At 43.1% G+C, this 20,178-nt stretch overlaps 1 protein-coding gene across 1 annotated transcript in view; it reads right to left on the bottom strand.

Annotated features, from left to right (window-relative positions):
• LOC138487325 (uncharacterized) overlaps positions 1-20,178 on the bottom strand; it is a 2,513,852-nt gene that overhangs the window by 1,840,664 nt on the left and 653,010 nt on the right. The window contains exon 24 of the mRNA XM_069613924.1: positions 6,628-6,768. Coding sequence (XP_069470025.1) covers positions 6,628-6,768 — 141 coding nt within the window. The remainder of the gene's footprint in view (positions 1-6,627; positions 6,769-20,178) is intronic.

Genomic DNA, 20,178 nt, shown 5'->3' with positions numbered 1-20,178 from the left:
TGCCCATCTTGGTCCACCCCGACCAGGCTGGCTTTATTCCCACTAGGTCCACGGCCTTAAACCTACGACAACTCTTTGGAGTAATGCACAAATAAACCCGAAGGCAATTGCGGCCATTGCGGCGCTGGATGCTGAAAACGCCTTCGACTCTGTCTCCTGGTCCTACCTATTTTTGGTGCTGGAGAGGTTTGGCATAGGCCAATATTTTGTTAAATATGTCTGCTTACTCTATACAAACCCAGGAGCGAGAGTTCTAACTAACCATACTATGTCACCTCCTTTCCTATTAAACAGGGGCACCCGACAAGGATGTCCTTTCTCCCCTATTCTGTTTGCACTCACTATAGAGCCTATGGCAATTTGTGCGAAAAAACCATGCACATAGAGGGCTCACAATGACTGGATCCCTGCAGATAATTTCCCTCTATACTGATGTCACCTTGTTATATAACCGGAACCCGAAAGAAAATGTAGGACCTATCATGACAGACATAAATGTGTTTTCCGAGTATTCTGGGTACAAGATTAATGTTTCGAAATCTGAACTGTTCCCACTAACTCCCAACACCGGAGATTTATCCAGCGTAAACGGGTTTAAATGGTCCCCTACACACGTCCGTTATTTAGGAATAATGGTATGTAGGGATAAAAAGGCACTGTACTCCAGAAACTATGGGGAACTACTACATACTCTCTCTATCAAATTACAACTGTGGTCTAAGCTTCCTATCTCTTTATATGGACGAGTGGCGTTTCTTAAGATGGTGGTTCTCCTGAAACTGTTGTACTGCTTTTGATACATTCCATTCTGGCCCGGAAGAACCTTTTTTGCGAAACTTCAGACATTAGCTACTTCCTTTGTATGGGGCGGAAAGGCGGCCAGGCTGAAATGGTCCAAAATGGTGGAGCCATTCTCGAAGTGCAGCATTTCAGTGCTCGACTTTGACTTGTACTATTTGGTGTCCCAGGCACAATTCGCAAAACATTGGTTTGCCCCCAGTGACACGGCCACACATATCCCTCTGGAGAAATATGCTGCCTCCCTGGTTGATGCGCGGTCTGTCATCTTCAATCCCAAACACAAGACTCCTGCGAATTTGATCCCATAAACATCACTACACGTGCATGGTTTAAGATATATAAGAGGATTGGGCTGACGACCCCATACCACCCGCAAATACTGTTATGAAATTTCCCCAAAATTGCACCCACACTTGACAAGGCATTTCAGAGGTCATTGGACCCGAATAAACAATTCAAAATGCGTGACATGTTTCCGGGGAGTACATTATGTGAACTGTGGGATTTCATTGAGACAGTGCGTGAGGGGTACCTCAAACGATTTCAGTTCCACCAAATGAAGGCCGCATTTGCCTCCAAATGGCCGACATTCCCCTTGGAGCCCCCTACGCATGAGTGTATAAGTGCCATGACGGTAGTTGGTGGACAAAAGAAAGGGGTTTCAATGTTATACAACCTGGTCCAGTTACATTCAGAGTCGTGTAATGCCATCAAAGATGTCTGGGAACGTGACCTGCGAGTTGAGCTGGGCGAAACTCTTTGGCTCTGATGTTGCCAGCTCACTAGCAATGTATCCATGAATTCAGGTCTGAGACTAATTCAATTCAAGGTACTCGACCAACTCCACTATACCCCTGCCAAACTAGCCAAATTTGTGGATGGCTGCACGGGGAAATGCCTAAAATGTAACGCACCAAATGCAGATGCATATCACATGTACTGGGTATGCTCTTTGGTGGCACGTGTGATAGAGTCTAAGGGAATATCTAAGTATACGATCTATACTCGTCTAAAAGGCTGAAGAAATGTGATAGGTTTCTTAACATCAGGTGGAGCAACTAAGCCCTCCCCTAAAACAGGTAATTATGAACATCACTAAATACATGATGTCTCATTAGCTACACAAACTATAGGACCCTTAATCATGCGGTCCCCTACCATTTGTTGGTACTCCAACCTCCGTCAGTACTTTTCCACCTACGTTAGCAGCACGCCTATTGGGCTTCCAGGTGCTGGTGAGCTAGTCTTCAACCATAGCTTCCCACCAATTAGCATATTCATCCATCATCCCCTCAGTGGTCTGTCAATTACGGCTTTGAACTTGTCCTTGAGTGTTCTTTGCTCTGGACAATTCAGGGGAGTGAAGGCATGCTCTGCCCTCATGCGTAGGTGTGACCATCATGTTCGTCCAACTTCATCCTTCCACGTGACTGAAGACACAAACAGATGAATTACCCAGGAAGTACTCCCCAAAGTGTCTTATTGGACCTCCTGGGGGATTGTCTGAATGTCCTGTTGACCCCCACAATTATAGTGAACATTGGGTGGCTTGTGAAGCAGATGGGGATTGCTGCTTCATGATTTGCGGTCTTGAAGAATACACAGCACAAGGAGGAAGCTTGAAGGGGGTGAGCAAACTATGGATACCAAAGGATGACATTTAACGGAATGGGCAGAAATGTGGGCGTGGTCAAAACTTTGACCAGAGGGGGGAATGTGATGGTGCTGATGAATATGTAATTACTACCTTCTTCCCTGGCCTGCCCCATTACTGTATGCATGAGAAACATTATAAACTGAGACAGCCATAACACTCCATAAATCAAGGGGTGGTTGACAATATGAGTTAAACTGAGATCCATGAAACAATATGCTTAACCAAAGTGAATGTAGATGCAATCTGCCATAATTAGTTAGATTGTGCGACACAAGTTAGGACTAAAAGTAGTTTGTAGAGTGCGCAAATAGTGTGTTGTATACAATGTGCAACATAGTAGAAAAGGACAGGAGGTTCCTGTGTACCAAGAAAGGGACTCACTACACTGATAGGGCAGTTGAATAATAGGTAGATAAGATGCTGAATACACTCGCAGTGACATCAGCATATGGCAGATATATCAGACGAGTAGAGGTGGCTATAGGTCGCAAATGTGGAAACAGGAAGACAAGAGTGCCGCCATTCTCCGAATGTGGAGGCAGCAGCAAGCCTCAGAATTAGCAAGGCCTCAGAAATGAAAATGCTGAATTTGCAAAAAAACATTTTGTAGAAACTCATGCCGAGCCCAAGCAGTAGCTCATGGCCACTGCCAAGGTCAGAAATTAGGAAGGGAGTAATTGATGAACGGAGCACAGGCACTAGATAACAATTCTCAGGATGAGAAGCAGTCGACTCCCCAGTTAATCAATTAATCGTCCAGGTGCACGAGATCAGTAAGCCAAAATACTTTATAGAAAGTTACTGACTAGCGCCATAAGTGTCCACAAAGAACACAACATGCACACTAGAATTAGCTAAAACCTCAATAAATAGAAGGAAATCCACTCTAAAACACGATACTGTGATGAATCCAAGGATGTCGCCACTCCTTTCCAGGGGCTGACCAGCCACTACCTGCTCCTGACTCAGTACCCTAACACGTGATCCACATATAAAGAACACTGACTATTCAGTACGAGCCAAACATAGATGAGACACCTGCAGAACTCCCTCAGCCTGCACACAGACACCAGACAGCACACAAGGCCAAGTACAAAGGATAGGGAAGGCTTCACTGCCTCTGCAAGATTAGAAGTATTCTTTAATTGGAAGTATGGCAGACCATGGAAGTCTCTTCCCCCACTTATGTCTTGCTCATATCTTGACGTCTTTTCAGGATGTCCAAGGTTTGGTAAGCTAGATGCCAACCAATGAGAAGCCCCCTTGTCACATCGCCTATGTTGGATAGCGCCAACCAATTACCTGTCCCCGTAACAATGTAGTAGAAGTCGTATCAATAGTGCGAGGGATCCAGGAGGAGCCATCAGATATATATCAACCAACAGAGTGACTAACCCCTATACATCCTATGTGTAGTTTTTGAGCCATTCACCAACCCAATTTCCCTGTAGGTTTTGTAAACTGGAAGTGTAATGTGATGTCTTTGCTGATGCAGTTTTGTTACAAAACATGCTTACCGTCGTTGAAAATGTTAGAGCTATGAGAATGAAATGCGTTTATGATGTCCTGGCTTGGATTCATTGTTTGAATAAAACTGAATTTTGACGTGCACCGGAGTCCTCCATCTCCAAGTCATAATCTGACTAATTGTGTGATCCTGGCACACCTTAACACACCTGTAGAACATTACCAAACAACAAGGTGATGGCAATAAAAAGAGCAGTGGGGCAGATAGAGGGCCATTCCCTACTAAAGTAGTCAGGAAATCTGCATGAAATATCGAAGGTGCTACCAGTTTAATAATATGCCATCTCCTACTAAAGTGGTGCTCTAGTAAAGTTCATAATGTTCTTTAACACTAAAGAACACTAAGTAATATCCAGGTGCAATTATTATTTGATTATATGAAATACAATAGCAAGCTTTCCATATTCAGAAGGATGAAAGGCTGACTCTTCCCATCGGAATTCGAGATGCTGATCATACACCAATAATAAAGCAATTGACACACTGACCTATCTGACCACCATGATACATTTCAGGCATTTTGTTATGCAATAAAGTTCTCAGCAATGGAGTGGTTTATAAAATAATCAGTGAACAGCTTTCACTGTCAGTACCAGTAAGAGAAAAACTCCAAGTAGATTGCCTGCAATTCACATCAGTTGCCTTCAAATGGCAAAGAAATAAATGTACTGCTAAAACGATGGCCGACCATGAACAAAGATTGATTTCGGCAAATCTCTCAAAGAAGGCAATTTATTGCTACTGCGTTAAGAACTGGCACAGGCAGCACTTAATAACAGGAACCTATAGAACCACCGGCATTTTCGTATTAAAAAAACAGCAACAATATATCATTTAAATCCGGAAATGTTTGCTGGGGTAAGCAAAACATTGTGTGCCGTTGTTCTAAATAATTGTCTGTGAAAATATTAATTAACTGGGGGATTAAATATCAAATTGCAATGCTCGACCGTTCAAATTGTTTCCCCAGCAGCAATATTGATCAAAGCACCACAAAATCCATACTTGCAATGTTCTCTAACTAAAATTATTTACATGATATGTAACAAAACTAATTAAGCAGAGCTTGATGGTTATAAATATGACCCTCATATATCACATTAATTGTCTAAGGTCTTAAAAATACACATTTGATTCCTGATTCCCAATTTAAAAAATATGTATTGAATGATGTTAAATGTAATACAGATTTTCTAGCTGCAATCTCTCTCTCTCTCTCTCTCTCTCTCTCTCTCTCTCTCTCTCCCCCTCCTCCCCCCCAGACTTGCATTGTCAGTTGCACAGTTTCTAGAGCCACACAGATGTTGGAGAGAGCAGCATGACCAGAGAAAAAAACACTGATTTCTCTTAAAGGAGGAGATGACGGTGCTTTTTTATTGTTAAAAAAATAATGAGAGCAGTATTGACAAAGGCAATCCCCGAAGTGGTAAATGGCCTGATATTTCATGACATGATTTGCCACTGCAAGTGTACTTACAGGAAGGTTGGCATCACAGTAAGAGCATGTTGGCCGTATGGGAGAATGGTGGACGATATGGATAGGCTCTATCAGGGGTGTTGGGATTCTGACAGACATTGTAAGGGACCAAAGAACTAGGGTACAAGGTATACCATTTAGTTTGTCTGTTTTTAAATGATTCGTGTTTGTGTACACTATACAAATGCAAAGGTTCAGCAGCACTACCCACCAACCAATGATGAGCAAGCAAAAGTAAACACTGCCTGGGTGAACACAGAAGAAATAGATCATTGGTTTCAATCAGAGTGCGGACTTCCGAGGACTTCGGCAGAGACAAACTATTGGGTAGCTCTGAAAAAAATCTATTAATAAAGGACATTATTTAATTGTACTCATCTTGTAAACTGGCCCTTTTTTATAATTTCTAATATTAATTTCTAATGATAACTTCCAGTATATGTAATGGTCATAAACAGAAACATTACTCTCGTCTTTTCTTACTGAGGAAAGCACATTATTAAAACAATAACCCTAAAACGATGCCTGATCAAAAGTTCTCTTTCAAAATACCCCTATGAGAAAGGGGACAAATAGCAAAAGTGAGGGTTTATGGCTGCTGTGCATAAAATCAAAGGGCATTTTGGGGAATACGAGAATCTTTATATTTTACATTTTATGTCTGTGATAAAAGAGTTGTATACTTCAATCAATAAGTACATAGTGTACATAATTTCTCACAACACTCACCTAACATTAAAGTGTTTGTAACCATGAACCATACAAAATCATTATGACAACCTCAAGATTTGATGTAAGGATAAAATGGCTGCAACATCTTGCACTCCATTGGGGTCGGGTGTCCACCCTGCTTCTTGTTTGTGGGGATAATGTTTCCTATCCCATGTTAGGAAATTATGCATAAATGATAGATCTGCTAACAATGCCACCATAAGCACTGATTGTTAATAAAACATTACAAATAATGAAAATCTACAATATTTCATAAGGCAACGTCACCAGTGTAATAACCCAGAATACATAAAAAGTTGATGGTAAGTTAAATTACTAAGCCCATAATTGCATGGTTACACAAAGATTCTGTAACAGGTGCTTTGGCCTAAAAGGCTGCTTTACATCTTATATTTTGGTGTAAACTCGAGAAACCAAAACTGCAAGGTCTTACCTGGTCTATGAGGTATTTTGTGAATGTCCACATCCATTTAAAAGCGTATGCGCTAAGAACCTGCTTTATAGGTGTGAAGTCCACTTGAATCCAGCCCAGGTCCTGAATATCTGGGAGATTCCTAATGCTGTCTCTTGCAACCTAAACAAAAGACCAATAGTTAATAGTTACATAGGCTGGGCTGATAGTCTCCGTGAGACATAACATGCAGAAGCAAATGGCACACATGCATGTGTACTGCTGGGTCACGGTTTAACAAAGAAAGCTTGGCCAGCAGATATTGGCAGGCACTGAAATGAAAAAATATTAACAGAAATGCATGGACATAACATCAGCACCAAATCTGATCCCCATTAGAAGGTAAACTTGAGAAACTGTGGTTTGAAACCCGAAGGTAGCGATTTACTTCATATATGGGATGCTGGCTTAATTTGCATGATGACATGTTTCTAACTTTGTAGCCAATTAGCAAGCTTCGACAGTAGTTTCTATCCACTTGTGCTTTTCTTTGTACTGTGTAGTTATCTGACAAAATGTGTATTACTTGTGTTTAGTCTAGGCTACCTAGCTTCTGTTAGAAGGTGGTCAGCAATGTTCGCCTTCTACTAGTGCTGGATCCCCAAGCAAAGTCATTTGAAATTCATGGTTGCCTCACTGTTGTGACTTCACCATCCCGGTTTACATTTTAATAAGTTGTGTTCACTCAAGCGCAGAATCAGCCTAGTTCTAAAGCGTGCATTTCTAAACCTTACTGTCGGTAGACTGTAATAAGGTGTCTGGTGTGCAGTGGTATTATTAAGTGGTTTGGGGGCAGTGTGAGCAGACACTGGGAGGGTGAGAAAGCTTGCTGTAGGCGAGGAGAAATGCAGGCATAAGGAAAGGTCCACAAACACTTCAGCACAGCAAAGCATGGAGGCACGGAGAGAAATACCACGCCAGGAAAATAGCCATGAGATGAAAAGAAAGGTCCACCATAGCTCCGTCCCAGGAAGTCCCAGGTGAGGAGTTTGTTTTTTAACCCTGCGCAAGCATTAAATGTGCTAGCACCAAGCAGGCTTCATTGTGTGGTAGATTCCTTTTGCCATCACCAGCGGCTCTTAACTTCGGCATGGGACCCCTACCACACAATAGAGACCTCGGTTGTGGGCTCTAATGTTTTATAAAGGTATTAAAAACCACAGAGGGGTTCTTTGGATATATAACAGAACCAAAAATAGAACAGGGCGTTAATTTATATTGTCAACAGCTCCAATTGTTTTAGCTTTTATTGTATGGTAGTGCAACTGGCTAAATAAAAGACTTCTGAACTATTCAATGTACATGTTATTAAAATCTACAATATAGTTGTGAAAATTCATATTTAATAAAATATAAAACGTACAAATTCAATAAAAACAAGCACAAAATGTAAATAAATAATCAGCATAAATCAGCATGTCACATAGATACTACTATTTGTCCTAATTGTAATCCTACAACATGGCATTTACAAAAAGCATTCTTGGTGTATATAATGTTTCTTATTAATATCTTTACATTCACAATGACTAGTCACACTATAGATGGTAACAGGTTTTCAACCTCTCTCCAAATGTAATAAGATGCAGCCATTATAACCAGCTGAGTAAACACTGGACCAAAACTGATCCAACTGTGTATATCTAATGTCGTTGACAAATTTGATATATCTCAGTGAATAAATGGTCTATATGGGAGGAGCACCTTGTCAAGACATGGTGTGGAGTTTCTATAGATTGCTTACCTAAACGATAGATTTGTTGTTCCTGTAAGGCTCAGCCAAGTACCTCTGTGCGAGAAGGTCGGCAATAAACTGAACCATAGTTTCATAATAAAACATCTCAATTTGACACTACGAGTGTTAACAATATACTCAAATGGTCTTGTGAAGGGTATACTTTGTGTTACATGTTCAGCATAATTTATCTTGGCTGACAATTTGTCCAAGGTATGGTCTCTATCCCATAAGATCGCCTTCGTTTTTATTGTATCGATTACTAGCCCAAATTAATAATGGGTATATTTCCCACAATATCACCTTCAAGGAATGTAATGCCTATTTCAGCAAAAAACGAAATGCTAAAAGACACGAGTTCCCTTAAAGCCTCTAAAGCTTCATTATTTCAGGTGCGTGATTCAACAAATCAACAAATATGGTAAGTAGCAAAATTTCTGCACCCTTCTCTTTCAATAACTCAATGTACAGCTGACATCTTACACACCTCCACAGGGTTAGCAGAGCTTTTAGGCCTAATTTGCACTATATAGCTTCAACCAGTACACATTTAGGAAGGCCCAGTATGATTCTCCATAGCTTCCCCTCCAACCTTTCTAACCAACGGACGTGCTTTTAAGAGAAAATCACCATTCCATACAACACACACCTAGGACTATGCTAGATGTACACAGTTTAATGTTGCCTTCTTTGGAATTACCTACCTTGGCTGCTAAAAATCTTCTGATGGCACCAACCCGTCTGTTAGTCTAAAGGCAAATTTTACTTTTCAAGAAAGTGGAGCTGATTTTATTAGTAATGGAGACACCCAAGTACATATAAGCATTCACAGTTTCCAGCCTATTACCGGCTGGTTCCCAATGTAGAGGTCTGTTTTTATTCCTGTGCGCACCGATAACCATTATCTTGGTTTAATTGTTTTGCGCCTGCACCAATGGGCTCTAATTTTTGCTAGGTAAGTTTTACCCACGTTCCAAGACCCTGACTTGAGCTCAGGACCACTAACTTACCTACCACCTATCACACACAAAATTACCATCTTTGGGGTATTTAGAGGATACAAAAATTGAAAGATTGAAGGCGATGTTCATGCAATTATCTTGTGGAAGTGACCTGCACTATCCCTTTTATGCAGGGTAAAACGTCTTTAATTCTTATAAAATATGGTCACAAAATCAGACAATATATATTGTGGAAACTGAACAAGCCAACATTTACTAATGCTATGATGTCACACCATTAATATTATATTTATTTTACTTTACAACAGTGTGTTCCACTCTGCAACACACACAGCTTCAGCGCACAAGGGTGGGAGCTGGTGCCAACCTTCGCACAGCATACTTAGTGGTATTCCAGTGGCCTTAACAGATGTCTTTTGATTTAAGCATGATAGTAGGCAAGTGTATCCATTAAGGTGAAAAGGCGCTTAAGGAGACTTTTTACTACTCTCAAAGGGCCTGTTGGAAGATAGGACAGAAATACTGCCAACTCATAAGGAGGGTCGTATCGTGCGAAATGGAGAGAGATGGAGTGAAAGGGAGTGCAGAGAGAAAAAGAGAAAGAGAGAGATACAGAGAGAGAGAGAGAGAGAGAGAGAGAAAGAGAGAGAGAGAGAGAGAGAGAGAGAGAGAGAGAGAGAGAGAGAGAGAGAGAGAGGGGGGAGCTGGTGCGGTGTATGCCAAGTACAGCTAGATACTTCATATTTAAGTATTCATTTAGGTGTTTCATTTAATGTTGAATGTCACATAGTGGCCACTTCAGAACAATTGTCCACCGTGCAGGCATTTGAAGGTGAATCTTGAGACCCGATGATGATTATACTTTGTAATTGTTTGTGATGCCAAAGGATTATTTCCCCAGGAGATTGTCGGGGAGCAATTAGCAGAGAGTTCTCCATTTAGTGGGGCCAGGTCACTCAGCAGGTGGCTCTTTTTCCATCAAGTGTGCCTTTATTTACTTCCAATGACAAAAAGAGCCAATGTTCACCCTTTTCGAACAAAATTCTCTTCCAAAACTCAGCATTTTTAGGATATGTGATGTCTGGGAAGGTGACCCTATGGTATCCTTCAAACGCCTTAGAGAATCCTACGGGATTGGGGGTAGGGAACGGGCACGTTATAGAGACCTGAAGTTTCTTTTAACTGAGCAACTGGGAATGTTAGGGGATCCAATGAGAGAGATACCCACGGTCTGTGAGGTTATCCGTTCTCTTATGTACAGTGTCAACATAGATGAAACTAATGCCGATGGATAACTTTCATGTAGAATCATGGGAAAAAAATTTCGGGCTTGGGTGGAGGAACTTGGTATGGATATTCCGAATGAGGAATGGGAAAGCCTGCTTCGTAGTGGCATGCAGTCAAAGATGGATCTAGGACTGAGGTATATTGGACAGAGAATCCTTTGTAAATTGTATTAGACCCCTGCTCGAATGGCCAAGCTAGGATTGTTAGACAATGATATCTGTTGGGGCTATGGTCTTAATGGGGGCACTTTGCTCCATATGCTATGGACGTGCTCGAGAGTGTCTACCTTTTGGAGTGGTGTCTTGAATAGTTTAGACATTATACTGGGAGACTCACTGCCAAAAACATCTTATTCGACGATTTTATTATCAAGCAGGGAGAGAGGAGACATGGTTAGCATAAGAACAGAATGGATCAATGGGGTATTGGTAGTAGCAGTCTGGAAATCAAGGAAGAAGCTGGCGGTAGATAATAGGCTGATAGATGTCTGCACCTTGTCTGACTATGAGAAGATAATGCTAACGAAACAAAAGCGAGAGGAGCATTATCTTAGAATTTGGGGTTCTTTTAATTAATTATATAGCTGATGTTTATTGGAATGTGATAGATGGGGGTTATTGTCATTCTATTTGATGTTGTGTGTTGAGTTTGTTGGTGTTGTATTGTCTGGTGTTGTTAGAAGTTTTATTTCTACTGCAGAATGGAGGTTTGTATTAGTGCATTAAGGTTTTGAATTTGTGAATTTTCGTTATAGTAGGATTGGTTATCTAGCTATCATATGTATTTTACAATTGGAATGCATGTCTCTGATGTAAAGGATATGTACATGTTACCTTTCTTTTGTATGTTTTATTTCCTAAATGATGAATAAAGGGATCAAAACTCAGCTCCAGTTTTCCTGTTAGACTCTTAGGCCAGGTTAAAATGTTTACCTCGGCGGGAGCCTCATGCCAGCCCTGGTAGGAAAAGAGGTGATGCAGTACTTCACCAATGCTCAGGAAATAGTAATCGAAACACGCCCTTCGCCCAATATAAAGTTAGCGAGTATTCCCAACCTGAAGAAACTGAATTTTCTGAGAAGCATGTCGATCTATGAAAGGTGTGCAGTTCTGGGGAACTGGTCTTCTTACTCCAATAATATATACAGCAACTACTAAATCACAACGTGACTCTCATATTTACTGCTGTGGAAAATACGAATATTTTATGATGTTTTCGTAACAATGACATTGCAGCAAGCAGAAATTTAGACCATATGGTGATTGTAGAAAGTAAAAGGAAGCAGTCATGTCCAACTCGGAAAAAAGGAAATACATTGCAACCATACGTGCCTGTTAGGCCTCTTCGTTTTGTCAATCGCTAGAGAGGGTTGGGTGTCCTCTATGCAAGTGCAACTGCTTTGAAACGTTCGCTCCAGACTTGTGCCTTATTTTCAACCTGTCTTCATTTTGAAAGTCACTCAAAACTCATTCAAAATAAATGTGTAAAGCTCATAATTATGGAGGTTGAGGCTTTATTTAGATCCTTGGGTTATGCAGTATTTGAAGTGAGTGCATGGGAAAAATAACAAGTGAGGCTTCTCACACCTCAGCTGTTAACGAAATGGAATCCACACCCGCAATTTTCATCACTAAGGATTACTTGCACTCAAGGTACACACACGGGAGGCCGTCAAATTGAATTTGGTCATATACAGCAGGAGACACAGTGGGAGAATGATTGGTCTTGGTTGCCAGGGGCTTTGACGGTTAATGTTGATTTTGTTTAGCCACAAAGGGGGTGGAGACTTGACTACACATCCAGATGGAATGGTGGAATACCAGAGGTCACACACATCTTTTACATAATGATGATAATCCCCTGGCCGTTTAGATGTCTTTTGTTTACAAAAAACATGGCTTATGGATGCCTTAGTAATTGACAGTAATTCCCTTTCCCAGGTAAAGGCTGGTAAAGGTACCTTGGTAGACCTACATCAGGCCTGTTGACATCATGTAGAAATGGCCATGGCCTGGGGGTGTACCCATGGCTTTCTCCAAACGGGTTCTCACAATTATCGAGGCTTGCCTGGTCAACGGAGATAGGGAGCTCAGAGGTCTTGTTGGGTTTGATTAACCTGTTTTGGAACCCTTTGGGGATTACCGTTATGGCTTTTATGGAAGGAGTTCTCCTCTTGCTGGTGTGTGTGTGTTTTGGACCCTTTGATAATTGGGGTGGTGAAAATGGGGTATCTAAACATCTCTTGTTTGTCTAATACCATTGGGCCTAAACAGATAAGAACAAACGCTTGGATGGCCTTAATGAATTTAAGAGGCCTTCTTATGGTCAACGGTACACTCAAAGGGGACATTCCACTGTGTAAAACTCTGTGTAGGGTCCAACACACAGCGACATTAGACCACTTCTTTGTTTCGAGAACCTTATATGAATGGATAAAGGACCTAGTGGTGATACCAAAAAATAAGAGTGATCATGATTTGGTCACCACAACATGGTCCCTTCTTCTAACTGGGCTTGGGGAATAACCGCTTTAGTTGAGCTATCAAAACCTTGGTAGGACTAAATAATCCGTTAAATTGGCACACGCTTTGCAGCAATGCATGGGTACTGCAGACAGCCAGGGGTTTCCACCTGGAGTTCATACAAACATGGAATCAGTGCAGCTGGCCATGCCCCATCCGAATGCCACAGGCAGAGCAAGCGCTATTGCAGAACGAGCTCAGACAGTCCAAGGGAGCCATAGAACCATGCTCAGTCCACCCCAAATTTGGGTGCAACATGTTCCTAGTTGACAGGAAAGAGAAAGTGCGGCCAGTCATAAACTTAAGAGAGCTGAAGAGTTGGGTGGCATACAGGCACTTCAAAATGGAAGGCATTCATTTGCTGAAGGACATCCTCAGAAAAGACGAATGGCTAGCAAGAATGGATCTAAAGTATGCATACCTTACGATCTTGGTAGCAGAGACATACGAAAGCGCAATACTGGAAATCTAAAACGCTAACGTTGGGTTCAGCATCAGCCCTGTGGGCCTTAACCAAGATGATGACACCGGTGGCAGCGGCCATCTGAGAGAAGGGTGTTTGCATAATCGTATACCTCTGACAACATCCTGCTCCTGGCGGAAAACAGGGCGACACTCATGTATCAGATACAGTGGGTGAGAGATCTCCTGTCGTAGCTGGGTTTCCTCATCAATCAGTAAAAGTCAGATATGGCACCGACCAAGAGGCTAGATTTCTTGGGCTTCATGCTAGACACGAAGAAAGCGGCTCTAGACTACCAGCAAAGATGAAAGATATCAAGAGGGACATAAGGAAGTGCCTTGACATGGGGGTCATCGCCCTTCGTGCACTAGCAAGAGTGGTCGGACTATTAGCGTACTCCATTCAAGCCATTTTTCCAGGGCCTCTAGGTTCTGAAATACGTGCACCTGTGGGATGTGAACGGTGTGCTGCATTTCTAGCGAAATAAGTACCTATCGATGACACAGCTGTCGGGGAAACTGCAGGGGCAAGTCCTAAAAATTAAAGTGGGGGCGAGGGCATATTAGGCAAGTCCTAAAAATTAAAGTGGGGGCGAGGGCATATTAACAAACGTAATGGGATGTGACGGTGCATGAAATTAGCACATTTAATTAAATTGGCTTTGCATAACCACCCAAATTGCACAGGACGAATGGAACTTGCCTTTCATAAAATCACCCATGTGTTCCCTCGGCTTCCGCCCTGGGAAACTGGCTATGTTCCTATGTCTGGTATCATGTAGGAGGGTCTCAGACATCAAAGCGCTGGAGATGGATGGAAAGAACTTCGGCCAGTGGGCGTGACTTTCACGTTAGCGAAGAGGACTAAAACAAACTCCTATTCTATCTCATACTCCTACCTACATGGTCAGCCGCAATGAGTGGCAACCTGCATTTGTGAGTATGAAGCCAGAACAGCGGAATGTCGTCCAGCAAGAGTGACACAGTCGCTTATCGCTTGTATGAAACCTTTCAGGGCAGTGGCTTCTGCCACAATAGCCAGGTGGGTCCGCAAGATCATGCAACAGACAGGGATCGACTGACGCATTTCGGGGCCCATTCGGTAAGAGGCACAATGGCATCCAAGGCATTCTTAGTGGGGGCGTCACTCATAGACATATTGCAAGCAGCAGACTGGTCAAGCGTCAGCTTGTTTGAGGCTTTTTAGGTCAAGCCAATCTCATCTGGGACAGAGGCAGTGATACAGAGCATTGAACAAGCATAATGTTCTCCTCCGGTCAGGACATAGAATGAAGTTTAACATGGGGAGTCTTGATTCTATTAAAGACACAGAGGCAAGCATTACTTTCCCACCCAGCACATGCACTGTGATGTTTGATGGTTATAACAATATGATTTTGCTTCTAGGGTAACTGGGCATTGCATTCTCCCTCCCTGACAGAGTTCTTTCCGCTTGGCACGGGAAGATCAGAAGAACGGCTGAACAAGGTCATATGTCAGGGCAGTCGAGGACTTCTTGCCCACAGGACGGGTTTGTTTCCATTAGAATGTTTGATGCAGTGGCAGTTTACCAGGATTGCTATTGACTCTCAAGTTTTGTTGCTACCGTTGTAACATTCATGGATCCATTCAGACCATCCAAAGAAGAAGAGGAGTTAGAGACAGGAAGTGCAGAGGACTACAGAAAGGAAGAAGAAGATAGGGAAATGTGGTGTAAAAAAAAGAGAACATGTTTGTTTATTTGCGGTTTTAAGTGTTGGAACTGCTGAAGAGTGTATTAAAGAAGTTGAAGCATAATGCTCGCCTGCAAGTCAACACGAAGACAAATATCCTCAAAAACAAGTAACAGGATTGCTTTTTACAACTTGCCCTGAAGAGACCACAGCCTACTGTGAGAACAGCAACCAGCTATGTCAAGAAAACATTTACGATTATGCAGTTTGCTGCACTTAGCTTCGATTTGCACTCGTACCTCAACACCTCATTGGGGATGAGTTTCATGCACAACTTGTACACTGTGCTACCCCAAAATGTATGCGTCCCCTTTTTTATGTAGGTTAATTATGTATGTTAATTATGTTGTCAATGCCAGACCATGTTATTAATATTAAACGGTCTTCTGAACATCAACAGAACCTTCTACTATAAATAACGCACCAGGACATTAGTGCATGTCTCACTAGCTACTCATCTTAAAGCAGCTCCCATGCCTCCTTAGACATGTCTACTACAGCAACAAAAACAAGGATTTGAGCAAAGCTGGGTGAACGGTAAAAGGTTAGAATCCACAACTGTGCAGTGAAGTATAGCGCCTGGACCTGAAACCATACTGGAAGCATTACAAGGCGAAAGGCAATGTGTTTGTGTCTTTAGAAACCATGAAACCCAGAGGTTTATACTTACAATAAAACCGAGGTGTTAACCAACCATTTTAGTTGGCATGTTTTCAATAACCTCGAAAGAAAGATGACGATATAGACATCTCATGTTCAGGTAAATCTAGCAGAATGCTGCCGAAGATGGAAGCACCTTGTGGGAAACCCCTGCATGGCTGCAGCAAACAGGACCGATACACGATCCACCCATACTGGTCACCCCCGCTCACCTCCTGTAAAACAATCTGCAAAGAGGCAGGTGAAAATACAAATAGGGACAAATTGTGTAGCAACCCAGACGTCGCTGTGTATTGGGAACAACTAACAAAATACAGCCTTTGGAAAGTAATGCTCATTGGACACAATGATCCAGCTGAGCAAACAAGACATTAGGTTTGGGAAGTGCGGTGGTCAATTGAGTTATTACCCATTTAGTACACAATAGTCTAATTTATGGTTTGTCAAAAGACTAAACTGATTTTGATTTTCATTCTTTCAATTGCATATATCAATAAAATATTGTGATTCAATGTATACACGCGATATTCACATCCTATCCACGATTCTTTTTTTACATTTTTTTTTTAAATTTTATTAACATTTGTAGAGCGCACGTCAGCCTGGGCGCATCGTGGCGCTTGTTACAGACATATCTTAGTTACATAGAGTGAATTATTTACATAATATACATTATTTACAGTGGCAAATATCACATTTGTACAGATTTGCAATGCAGTATATTTACATGGATTCACGAGTGTCCTATATTAATATGCGAGGAAGGAGGTCTTCAGTTTCCTATGAAAAATCGGGAGTGAGTTCTCCGCTCTAATGTCTGCAGGAAGAGCGTTCCAGGTCTTGGCGGCAGTGTAGGGGAAGCTTAGGCCACCGGCTTTGGCTTTTTTGATGCGTGGGATGTAGAGTAAATTGGTGTATTGCGTCCTGGTGGGACGGGAGGAAGAGGGTTTAGAGATGGTCTCAGATAGATAGGACGGGGCGGAGAGAGAGAGGCATTTGTGTGTGAGGGTGAGGATTTTGAGTGTGATCCGCTCTTTGACCGGGAGCCACTGGGCTGAGTGTCTGGCATGGGAGATATGCTCTCTTCTTGGGATGCTAAGAGCGGCCCGGAGCGCATTGTTCTGCGTGACTTTAAGTCTGTTAAGGTTTTCTGCTGAGGTGCCTGCTAGGAGGGCGTTGCAGTAGTCCAGTTTGGCTCCAATGGTAGCTCTAGCTATAGAGAGGCAGTTGGGTTTAGAGAGGTATGGCTTGATGGCGTTTATGAGTTTGGTGGTATGCGCAGATGAGGAGGTGATTGCGCTGACTTGTCTGGTCATAGATAGAGAAGAGTCTAGGTATACTCCCAGTGCCTTTACAGCTGTGGATACGGGGATGATGGAGTTGTCAATGGAGAAGTTGGCGTACAGTTTGTCCAGTTTTTCTAATGTGCTCTGTTGACCTAATATCATGATTTCAGTCTTGTCTCCATTGAGGCAGAAGCCATTAACTGCCATCCAGGCCTGGATGATGGAGTAGATCGTATGGAGTGCCTTGGCGTCTTCGTGATATGATTCTGAGAGGGGTAGAAGTACTTGTGTGTCATCCACGTAGTTCGTGTACGTGATACGGTATGAGTCGAGTTTGTCAAAAAGAGGCTTAGTGAACAAGTTGTAGAGTGTGGGTGCAGTGCAGGATCCTTGAGGGACCCCGCAATGGATTGTGGTGGGAGTGGCTTTGGCAATGTCCGAGAAAACTTTCATGGCTCTTCCCTCTAGGAAGGAGGTGACCCAGAGAGCTGATTCTTTAGAGAAGTTGGCTGAGTGTGTGAGGTGTGAAGTGAGGGTCTTGTGATCAAGCAAATTGAAAGCGGCTGAGAGATCTAGAAGGAGCAGGAGAGCTGGCTTGCCTTTGTCCATGATTTGGGTGATTTGGCTTTTCAGATCCACCAGGGCTGTTTCTGTGTCGTGTCCTTTCCGGAAGCCTGATTGCCTGGTCCCGAGGATGGAGTGGGCTTCCAGAAAGTGTTGGATTTGGCAGTGTGCAGCTTTGGCCAGTAATTTCAGGAGGAATGGCACTGTGGTTATTGGTCTGTAGTTGTTGGGTTGTAGGAGGTCGAGGGTAGTTTTTTTTAGGAGGGGCCAGACCCAAACCTCTTTGAGGCTAGCTGGGATGATGCCTGTTTTAAAAGCCGCATTGATGAAAGCCGTAAAGAGCGGTCTGGGCAGTCTTTGACGAGTTTTGGTGGGCAAATATCGCCTTTACAGGGGGAGGGTTTGAGATTTTTTAGTAGGTTGATGACTTCTGGTTCAGTGACGTCTCTGAAGGAGAAGTCAGGTATGGTGGGCTTGGACGAGGTGGGTGGGGCGTTGGTAGGCTTGGATCCTGTCTTTTGAGGTAATGCTTTGCAATGGTTTTTGATTTTCTGTTGGAGAAGGTCAATTTGGTGTAGCATGGCCGCTTGAATGCTGGCACACCAAGCTTCATCTTTGATTATCTCATCCGGGGTATCGGGGGGGGAGATGAGCTCGTTGAAAATGGCTAAGATCTCTTTAGAGTGTGATTTGGCATTAGAGATACGTGTGTTGAAGGCGTTGGCTTTGGCAGCGGTGATGGCTGTTTTATATTGGCGGGAGATTAAGTCCAATTTGTCTTTGGTACTGCTGCAGGGGTTGGATTGCCAATTTTTTAGTGCTGCTCTTTTGTGGGAGCGCATTAAGTGCAGTTCTTCAGTGAACCAGGAGTTGGTGTGTAGTGATTTCTTTTCTTTTTTTCCATTTGAGTGGTGCTATTTCATTGATAGCTTTAGTGATGACATCTTTGTAGATGTCTGCTAGAGTATTGGGGTCATTAGCGAATGGGGGTGCTAGTTCGAGGGTGTTAAGGTAGGAGCGAAGGTTATCCTCATTGAGTTTTTTTGAGCTTGTGACTTGTGCAGTGTTAGCAGGGGTCAGAGTTTTGTGGTTTTTGGTGATAGGGATGGAGAATTCGATACAGTTGTGGTCGGTCCATGGCAGTGAGGAGTAAGAGGTGATAGTGGAGAGGCAATTACAGTCTGCGATCCAGTCTAAAATACGGCCTTTGGCTTGAGTAGGACTTTCTACTTTTTGGGTGAAGCCTAGGTCACTAAGTTCTTTGGTGAGGGTGACTGCAGATTTGTCTTTGGCATCATTGAACCCCAGATTGAGGTCTCCTAGTAGAAGGGTTTTGGTGGAGCTTTTGATATTATTGCTGAGGATGTGGATGATGTTTTCCTGAGAGTCTGGGGTGAGGCCTGGGGGGCGGCATAGTAGGTGAATGTTGATGGTGCTGTTGGGTGACAGTGTGAGTTTGGCTCATAAGAGGTCAGAGTTGTTGGTCGAGGAGTGGCTGACAAATCGGAGCTGGAGGTTCTCCTTATAGATGAGGGCTACTCCGCCTCCTATTAGTTCTGGTCTTTCTTGTCTGACTATGGTGAAGCCAGGTGGTAGTGCAAGTGCAATGGCGGGGCCTGATGCTTCATGTAACCATGTTTCTGTGATGGCTAGTAGGTCAATGTTATTGTTGGTTATGAGGTCATGAATATCTGATGCATGAGCTGGGAGGTAGCGGACATTGAGGAGGGCACATTTGATGTGTGGTTTGTTTGTGGAGGTGTGGGTGGTGGATGTCTGTTATGTTATGTGTGGTGATATTGTGGGGTGTGGTTTGGTTAGTGAGTGGTTGTTTGTGGGAGAGTGGGTGTCTAATGCGAGGGATGTGTATGGACATGGTGCGGGAGCTCAATCTATAGTTTCTGCATTCTATGGGAGGGGGTTGTGTGCTGAATTTAGTGGTCTGTGTGCGTGCTCTAAGTCTTTCCAATCTATACATTATTGCGACGCAGGGTGCAAGGGGTGCGTCTGTGCGAGGTGAGTGAGTTAGTGAGGTATCCGTGGCAGCTGGTTGCGTGGGATTTGGGAGTGGGCTAAGTGGCGTGGGAGCACTGGGACGGGTTGCTGTGTAGAGTTGGAGGGCAGTGAGTGTTGCAAGGAGGGTGAGCAGCGTGGTGGTGGCAGCGGCCAGCTTGCAGGAAGCTATGGGCATGATTGCAGGATGGGAGGGGCTGTGGGTAGAGGAGGGCACAGTCAGGTAGGGTAGGGTGGCCCTAGTCTGAGGTAAGCAGGAACAGATGGGTTCAGAGTGGGCTAAAAGGCATCCTAAGGTACTTAAGAGAT

Source organism: Ambystoma mexicanum, chromosome 9, assembly GCF_040938575.1.
Source record: "Ambystoma mexicanum isolate Mex_15411 chromosome 9, UKY_AmexF1_1, whole genome shotgun sequence".
Lineage (NCBI taxonomy): Eukaryota > Metazoa > Chordata > Amphibia > Caudata > Ambystomatidae > Ambystoma > Ambystoma mexicanum.
This window is presented reverse-complemented; position numbering and strand designations above follow the sequence as displayed.